This window comes from Oratosquilla oratoria, chromosome 10 (genome assembly GCF_046742065.1).
Source record: "Oratosquilla oratoria isolate Oo_2021 chromosome 10, ASM4674206v1, whole genome shotgun sequence".
Lineage (NCBI taxonomy): Eukaryota > Metazoa > Arthropoda > Malacostraca > Stomatopoda > Squillidae > Oratosquilla > Oratosquilla oratoria.
In genome coordinates this window covers 54826828-54835667 of record NC_134786.1, presented here as the reverse complement: position 1 = coordinate 54835667, position 8840 = coordinate 54826828, and the positions used below count along the sequence as shown (strand labels likewise).

Here is an 8840-nt window from a genome sequence, read left to right as displayed (position 1 = left end):
GATGAAGAGGGAGACTAGACAGAAGGTGAAAAGGCAAGATTGAGAAGTTTGCAGGAGTGATGTGGCAGCAGTTGGCATATCCATGTGACTCATGAAATGGTATGAACGAGGCCTTTGTTCAGTAGTGGACACGAAATGGCCTAGTGGTGGTTTTCTCATCGCCATCGTATTTCCTCTTGATAAAATTATCTTGTATAGCCCTTTGGAACCCAGAAACAGAATACCGGAGTTCCAAATGCGAGTATTTGCCTTGTGGCGCAATCTAAAGCGTGCTGGTCTCGCATTCACTTAAGGTCAATACATCGTAAAGAATATACAGTATATATATATATATATATATATATATATATATACATATATATATATATATATATATATATACATATACATATGTGTGTGTGTGTGTGTGTGTGTGTGCGTGTGTGTATGTGTGTGTGTGTGTGTGTGTGTGTGAGGTATGTGTGTGTGTGTGTGTGTGTGTGTGTGTATGTGTGTGTGTGTGTGTGTGTGTGTGTGTGTGTGTGTGTGTGTGTGTGTGTGTGTGTGTGTGTGTGTGTGTGTGAGTGTGTGTGTGTGTGTGTGTGTGTGTGTGTGTGTGTGTGTGTGTGTGTGTGTGTGTGTGTGTGTGTGTGTGTGTGTGTGTGTGTGTGTAGAAAAACTGCCTTTAAGCCTTAAGATATCTCTGGTAACCGTCTTCGTAACATTGCCCTTCAGTTGGCGCGTGGAGCGGATGTTGGGAATGCGCGCGAGCGTGTGTGTGTGCGTGTGTGTGTGTTTGCGTGTGTGTGAACACAGAGTCGGCCCGAGATACGAATTCTAGTTAGTTTGTCACAGCCCCAGGATGCGAACCACCCCTCCCATCCTCCTCCTGCTCCTAATAGGTAAGTTTCCTATTTTTAGGTTCTTGATAGGAACCATGAGTCCTAGTAGGTCGACATTTCATAACGCACATTCAGCATTGAGAGATGGGTATTGAGAAATTGGCGGTGTGTGTACATATATATATATATATATATATGTATATATATATATATATATGTATATGTATATATATATATATGTATATATATATATATATATATATATATATATATATATATATATATATAAATCACAATGTTCAGTTTCTTCGTAGAATGTAACCAACCCCCCTGGGGTTACAAATCACAATGTTCAGTTTCTACACTTTATTTACACAGTTCACGCACAGTACTATACACTATGATACACAGGGCACGTCAGACACCGGCCGCCTCTGGAGCTCTCCACTCCGTTTTTGTGGGCCGGAAGTGCTGTGTCTGTAGAATTCTGAGGTGCTCTTTAGTCACCTTGAAAACAATTTTAATTGGAAAATCCAGCCCTTTACATGGTTGTTATTATTTCATAAATTGTTTCTTATATCCCTTTTTATCATGTATAATATATCCAGGGGGCAAGGGTTGATTACTACTGTGTTGTCGTGTGTTATTCGGAATTGGCGATTGACCGCATTTATGTGTGCGTTCGTATGTCTGTGTGTGTATCTTGGTTCCGAGTGCTCGATAACTGCTAGGTCAGCTTTCCTGCGATAAGTGCTGGGTCAGCTTGTCAGGGCGGATGTGTCTGGCGACAGAATGTCTGGGTGATGATTGTGACACCGCTCACATGATTTGTGGGAATGGTGATGTGGTTATAGTGATGTATACATATCGCCCTCCCCCTGGGGTTAGGTGGCACCCGGCACCTAATGGTACATGGTTAACAAATATAATATTGATATATATATATATATATATATATATATATATATATATAGTCAGAGACACAAAATCTTTGGGTGGTTATACGTGGAGAAGGGGTGTGTGTGTGACGTTGAATTGATTATAAGGGTCCCAAGAGGACATGTTGAACAAGAAATAATGGGTATGTGATGTTGTGTCTCTGAATGGGGAATAAGGTTGTGTTTCACCAGTATTTATATATATTTTCAACTTTTATCTATGAGTTTGTGTGACACTTTTATATTATTTCTGAGAACTCTTATCTGTGAGTTTGTATGGCACTATAGTATGTTTTGTGAGAAACTCTTATCTGTGAGTTTGTATGGCACTATAGTATGTTTTGTGAGAAACTCTTATCTGTGAGTTTGTATGGCACTATAGTATGTTTTGTGAGAAACTCTTATCTGTGAGTTTGATATTGGTGAGACACAAGATAAAACTTATCCTAGGTTTACAATAATATGGGGAAAAAAATTTAAGCATTTATTTCATGCAAAAGTATTTTGTTAGTATTATTAGTATAAAAATGATGATTAAGATTGAGAGGGCAGTGGAGGCATAGGTTAAGATTTTATAGTGTAGATCTAAAGAGTCTATATCAAGGGTAGTTGTTGTTGTTGTTGTCGTTCCCTAGACTGTCTGTCCGAGCAGTCCCGTCTCCCCAAGGAAGGCCACAGCCGAAACTGGGTTTTCCCACAAATCCTTTATAGAGTGTATGTTGTGTTGTTTGCGTGCATGATTGTGTATAATGCAGTCTTCCATTATGTGTTGTATGGTATGGGGTGAAGTTTTACATCCTGGGCAGCTGTTCACAACACGGTCGTCCAGCCTCTTCTGGTAGCTTAGAAGTGCTGGGTGGTGACCGCATCGCAGTCTGGCCAAGTGGACTCTGTCCTTTCGTGGGAGAGAGGATTCAGAAGGGTGGATATCAGGGGGTCTGGCATGCAGCAGTGTGTTGTCTTTCAGTGTGTTAATGGAGCGGTGAGTGATATGATTATGAATATGTTTCCGGAGGCTGGTATTTGGTGGTTGTGGAGGAAGAGAAGAGAGTATCTGTGCGTAATAAAGGTCTTTGGGTGCAGTTTCAATGTCTCCCGGTGTGTGTGGGCGTTCCGCTATGTAGTGTGGCGGGTGTGCTGTGCTTGTGGAGGCTGCGGCAAGTATTTGTGTTCATCTCATGTCAAGGAGATCCTTGACTTTGAAGACGCGTTTCATGGTGTAAGTGGTCTGTAGGTGTTGTATTTGTGCAGCCTGTAATTGTTTTTAGGGCTTTGTTTTGTATGATTTGAAGGGTGTTGTGGTGTGTCTCACTGAGATTAGGAGCCCATGCAGGACTCGCATAATTCATCACTGAGCGTATGCATTGTTTGTATATTGTTATATTAGTTTCTTTGTTTTGTCCAAATGTTGTTCCAGTGATTGACTTAAGTGCGTAAAGTCTAGGTGTGCATTTGTTTTTTATGTTTGTGATGTGTTGTTTGAAAGACATGGATGTATCGTATGTTACACCAAGAATTTTCGGTGTGTTTGTGTGTGGTATTAGAGTGTTGTTGATGTAGAGATGAGGTATGTATTTGTGTTCTTTTGTCCAGTTGGTGAGAAGTGTTGCTGTAGATTTGGTTGGAGCTATTTTGAGTCTGTTTGTGATGAACCATGTGTTGAGTGTGTCAAGGTAAGGCTGGATTATTTCTGCAGCTTTGTCTGTGTTACGATGTGTGCATGTGATTGTTATGTCATCTGCGTAGGAAGAGATTTGTATTTCTGAGGTGTCTGGTGTGGGTAAGTCATGCATGTATAGATTAAATAGTGTGGGGGATAGAACTGAGCCCTGTGGTACTCCGTTCTTAATGTTTCTGATGTGCGATGTTTAGTAGACGTACCTGGTCTATCTCGCTTGGGAGGATGGTAACGGGTATCTTAGGGAGGGGTGGGAGTGTTAGTTGGGTTATGGGACCTACGAGTAGATTGTGGGGGAGAAGTGGACGAGGATGGGGGGTAGTAGTGGTTGTATCCTGTGGATGGAGTTTTTGTTTTAGTGATTTAGGATATGTATATCTGACTCTCGCTAAGGTTATAGTGGTCGGAAGGAAGTAGAGAAGGTTTGATAGATATGCGGAAGTGAGTTCTTATTGTAAATTGGCCCTTTTAACCTCCACTGAGGAATGCATGACGTCCTGCATCTTCAGGGGCGAGAGCTAGAGTGTATGTTTTAGTTGCGTCGACGTAGTGTCATGTGATGGGAATTGCGCTTGGTTGGGTTATTTGTTAGTCTGGTTGGTGGGTTCTGGTTGGGAGGTGGGGTTGCGTTTAGGTTAAGTTTGACCTTTCTCAATTTCTCTCCGTGTATGGTTACGGTTGTGTGATCGGAAGGGTCCGTTAGTAGGAAAACATTGTTGGGGAGTGAGGTTGTGACTGTGAAGGGGCCTAAGAACTTGGGTTTGAGTTTGTTAGTTCTATTAGAGTCTCTGACCATGACTGTGTCTCCAAGTGTTATGTTGAGTGGAGATGATCGCTTGTGCTGTTTTGTTTTGTTTTTTTCTTGAGCTGCTTTGAGGTTTTCTCTGACCTGTTTGTATATACTTTGCATGCCTCTTTTTAGGCATTGGGTAAGGTTATCTAGGTTGTATAAGGGGGGTGGGGGTTGGTTAAAGATTTGGTAGGGTAGCCGCATTCTTTGGCCAAATATGATCTCATGGGGGGACATCTTTGTTGCGGAGTTGACTGTGCTATTGATACTAGCTTGTACCTGGGGTAGCCAATCTTCCCAACTATCCGAAAGATCGTTGGCCAAAGGTCTGAGGATTTCAAGCACTTTTCTATTTGTGCGTTCACATAGTCCATTCCCTTGTGGATGGTAGGCAGTGGCGAAGGTTTGATTTATGTTATATAAATGTGCTATTTCGCGCATTACTTCGTTCTTGAATTCACAGCCGTTATCAGACAGCATTTGTCTTGGTATATTATACCTGCAGAATATGTTGTTAACCAATGCTTTGGCCACAGTCTCTGCTGTTTTGTCTTGTAGTGGAACTAGGATGGTGTATTTGGACAGATAGTCGACTGCCGTGAGTACATAATTGGAACCTTGATGGCTCGTTGGCATTTTCAGTAGGTCAATGCCAAGTGTTTCCCATCGTTCAGCAGGGAGTGGGATGTCTTTGATATTGAGTTGTTTGGGGTCAGGTCCTCTGAATTGGTTGCAAGTTAAACATTGGTCTATATGTGTGGTTATGTCTTTTTTCATATTTATCCAAAAATATGAATGCCTAGCAGTATTCAGTGTCTTATCCCTGCCCGAGTGGCCTCCCATTGCGCTGTCGTGCAATATGTGTAGGACCTTGGGAACTAAGGGCTTTGGGGATGACAGTAACTTCTCTGTCGTTAGTAGTTCTCCTTATGATTCCGTCGACCAGTTTGAGTTCCTCTATAGGGACAGGTGGTCGGGACTGTAAGGGTGTTCTTGAAAGTAGATGTTGTTTTACTTTAGACCATGTCGGGTCTTTGTCTGTTTCTTCTCTAAGGTCTTGCATAGGAATACAGGTTGTTTTTGTTAAGGTGGATATGTGGATTTGTCTGCTTAGTGAGTCGGCTACTACGTTAGCTTTTCCAGCTAGGTATGTTATTTTAGGGTCAAAGTCTAGTAAGGTGGTTTTCCACCTAGCAATTGTATGCAGTCTCTGGTGTTGTGAGTTGTTGAAAGATGGTAGGAACACCAGGTTGATGGTTGTGCTATATTGGAGCTAGGGGCCTGGTGTGACTGGAGGCTATTTAGTCTAGCATAATGGTGCTGGTCAGAGAGGGAGATGTTACAAGCGTTGGTTATCTCTAAGATATAATTATAAGCTAATGGGTTTCTGGTGTTTAAATCCCTTCTACTTGCCTCTTTTTGACACTTTGGTGGGAGTTGGGAAAGATAAAGGCCTATCTCTAGTAATGTGTATAGGTTTTCTAAAGTCATTGCTTTCTTTCCCGAGAGGTCTGTGAAGGTCCAAGGGCTTTGGTTTTCTAGATTTTCCCTAATTTCTTTTATTGCATTGGCAACATTGTCTTTGATGTTAGTTTGTTTTTGAGTTCTAGTGTTGTTTAGAAATGTGAGGAGAAAGTTAATGTTGTTTGTTTGTTTGTTCTGAAAGACATTAAAGAGGTGTGTTTTATATTCAGTGTATGTGATTCCGCCTGCAATCAGATTATCAAGCATCCGAGCCGTGGATCTATGCTCATCTGATGCTTCTATTTTCTGGCGGCATAGATTTATCTTTTCTAAGTCAGAGTAGTTTGGATTTTTTTAGAAAAAAAGGTCACATGCCGTCAGGAAGTCAGTGATGGAGAGTCCACTAGTTTGAGAGAAGGTGGGGATTTCGGTTAGAGGGGAGATAGTTTGGTAGTTATTGATTATTGTAGGTTGGAGTTGTGGGTGAGGATGTTGCGATGGATTTGGGGCAAGGTTAGGTGCTGGGTAGGGATGTGGGGTGAAGGCTGTTTGACTTGACGTGAAGTTGGGAGAAGGGAAGGCTAAGTTCTCGTATGCATGGGTTGTGGGGTTTAGGGGTTGTTGTTGGGGGTCTACATGAGGGGCAACTTGGAGTTGTGGTGAGGTGTGGGGGGGTTGTTGTTGGGGGTCTACATGAGGGGCAACTTGGAGTTGTGGTAAGAGTGGTTGGTTTGCGTCAAGCAGTTCGTCGTGGGGTGAGGCATATTCTATGTGTGGGTTGTCAACGTTATTCTCGGGAATATTTGGAGAATCTTTGGGTGTGGAATGATCGATGTCACTGGGGGGTTCCTTTTCTTTCGGTGGAAAAAGGAATGAGTCAATCATATTCCTGACTTTGGATCTCGTTCCTGAAGCCATGTTAGTGTCTAACTAGAGATGCATGCATTACCTAAGAGATAGTGTGTTATAGTTAGAGAAGGAACATACTCCACTCCAGCCAATCACAAAAACGATCTCATTTCTATCGTTAGTGAGTGTTGATGTAAACAACAGAATCGAAGACAAACTGAGACCGGTGTAATGTTTTTCTAAAAAGTGTGTGAGAAGTACAAAAAGAGTAGGAAAGTACGCTGTGCCAGTTTCGTGCATTTTGAAATTAGACATGACTAGCCTACCTTGCAAGCCTCTTTTAACCAGTTGGAATCCGTTAACTCAATTGGTTAGATTCAGAACTCGCACACCAGATATACGAAAACCAATACCACAGCATCGTCTGAGAGCTGTTGCTTTGAAACTTACTAAGCCAGTCTATGATAAAACCTTGAATCCCTTGCTTCCTATAAAACCAGTTAAACCCAAAATTATAAAAGCACAAGAGAATTCATTTGAAAGAATTTTGGCAAATGAATTCTATCAGATTTTGGAAAGCTCGAAAGTGGTTGCCATGGTCCATAGAAATCCCATGGGCCAAAAGGAGATTTACAAAATGAAGCTGCTTTTCCACAAAAGCAAAATGAAATACTTGTGGTACTCCAACACAGTAAGTAAGAAGTAATTGTAAGCAGTGTTGCCCAGTTTAAACAGTAGTATGAATATTAAAGTTAATGCTGCCTGATATGGAGAGATTGAAACAAAATTTGCGTTAATACGTGAATGTCTGAAAATCTAACCATTTCCATACCAGTGGCATTTTTCATTGTAATCTGGGTTTCATTAGACTTTTAAAAAAATTTCTCCAAGCCACCCCCTGTGCAATGAAAGCAGTTATAGATTATGTTTATCCTTTCTCTACTGGTTTGCTTTATTACTTTGTTGATGGATGATTTTATTCATCTCTGTGGCACCCTTGTTAATGAAGATGATAATTGGTTAGTTCTAGTTATTACATGATTAATGATAATGGGAAAATCAGTTATCCTTTCTTTATAATGTTTAATGCAGATTTCATGTAGGTATGCTTGCACTATCTTGTAATTATTATAGGATTGGGAATCAAAACAAGTAGAAGTCCAACTTTATTCTTATCAGCAGGGAATATACATTGCTGCATTGTAAAAATAGGTTTGAGCCTGCCTCTCACTTTGCTTTGTGTGTGTGTACACAAGCACATGCACTGCCTAGGACCAATGTCAGTGATGAGAGCCAGCAAAGGGTGACTTCTCTTTGATCAAATTACATGTAAGTCACACATTTTAAAGAAAATATGTCAAATAATGCAACCATATATGTGGAATTGTGCAAAAACCATCCTTGTATGGGTTTTGTTGGTTTGGTCGGTTTATTGACAGTGTTGTCGTTTTTTTTTTCGGTTTGTTCGGCAATTAGTGACATCGGCCGACAAGAGCCACCAGCAGCTAACAAGTCTCAAAACCTAACCTAACCTAACCTTTCTCTAGCTCTTCAGGTTGGTGGGACAAGTAACACACCTGGCAGAGGGTGATTGAACCAAACTGAAACTAGCTAAGATGGCGGCCGACAAGTCCAGTGTGTTGTCGGCAAACTAAACTTGAATGTATTATGTGATCTGTTCTTTCAAATGTGCTAAATCTTTGTACAGAAATAGAATACAACACAAAGAATTGAAAACAAGTCATTTTATTAGCAATCCAGTCATTTTTTGGCATTTTTTAGCTTGTTGTTGGCTGGTGACAGCCCTTGTCGGCTTTTACCATGACCACCAGCACGTTGTGGACAAGCAAGATGGAGAAGAGAATCATTTATATATATTCTGTTAAAGCTATGTAATCCTTATATTTTTTTTTCTATTTTAGGTTGCAAAGCTTGCAATGAGCGGAACTTACTACGAACCACTTCTGCCTCTCTATCAGTCGCACACGGTAACAGTCGTGATTGAGGAGAACTCCGTTGCAAAGGTTAGAAGTTATCGCACAGCTCAACATAATTGACAGTATATGTTATTTTTACTTGGTCATGTCTGTCCAATTAGGAACAAAAGCAGATGGAGGAAAATACAAAAGAAACAGTTATGAAAGTAATTAAAGAAAAGGAAAATGGGGTGAGAGATACAGTTGACAAAAGCAAGTGCATTGTGGTCCGTGGCATCCAAGAAAAGCATGATATGTATAGATACCAGAGAGAAAAGGAGGAGAAGGAAATAGCTAAAGAAATTCTGAAAGAAATACAGGATG

The 8840-nt window shown here is 40.9% G+C and overlaps 1 protein-coding gene across 1 annotated transcript; it reads left to right on the top strand.

Annotated features, from left to right (window-relative positions):
- Positions 1–6853: 6853 nt before the first annotated feature.
- On the top strand, positions 6854–8597 carry LOC143028908 (large ribosomal subunit protein uL10m-like). Its single transcript, XM_076191261.1, has 2 exons — positions 6854–7231; positions 8463–8597. The coding sequence occupies exons 1-2, from the start codon at positions 6854–6856 to the stop codon at positions 8595–8597; spliced, it is 513 nt and encodes a 170-aa protein (XP_076047376.1).
- The last annotated feature ends 243 nt before the right edge of the window (positions 8598–8840 follow it).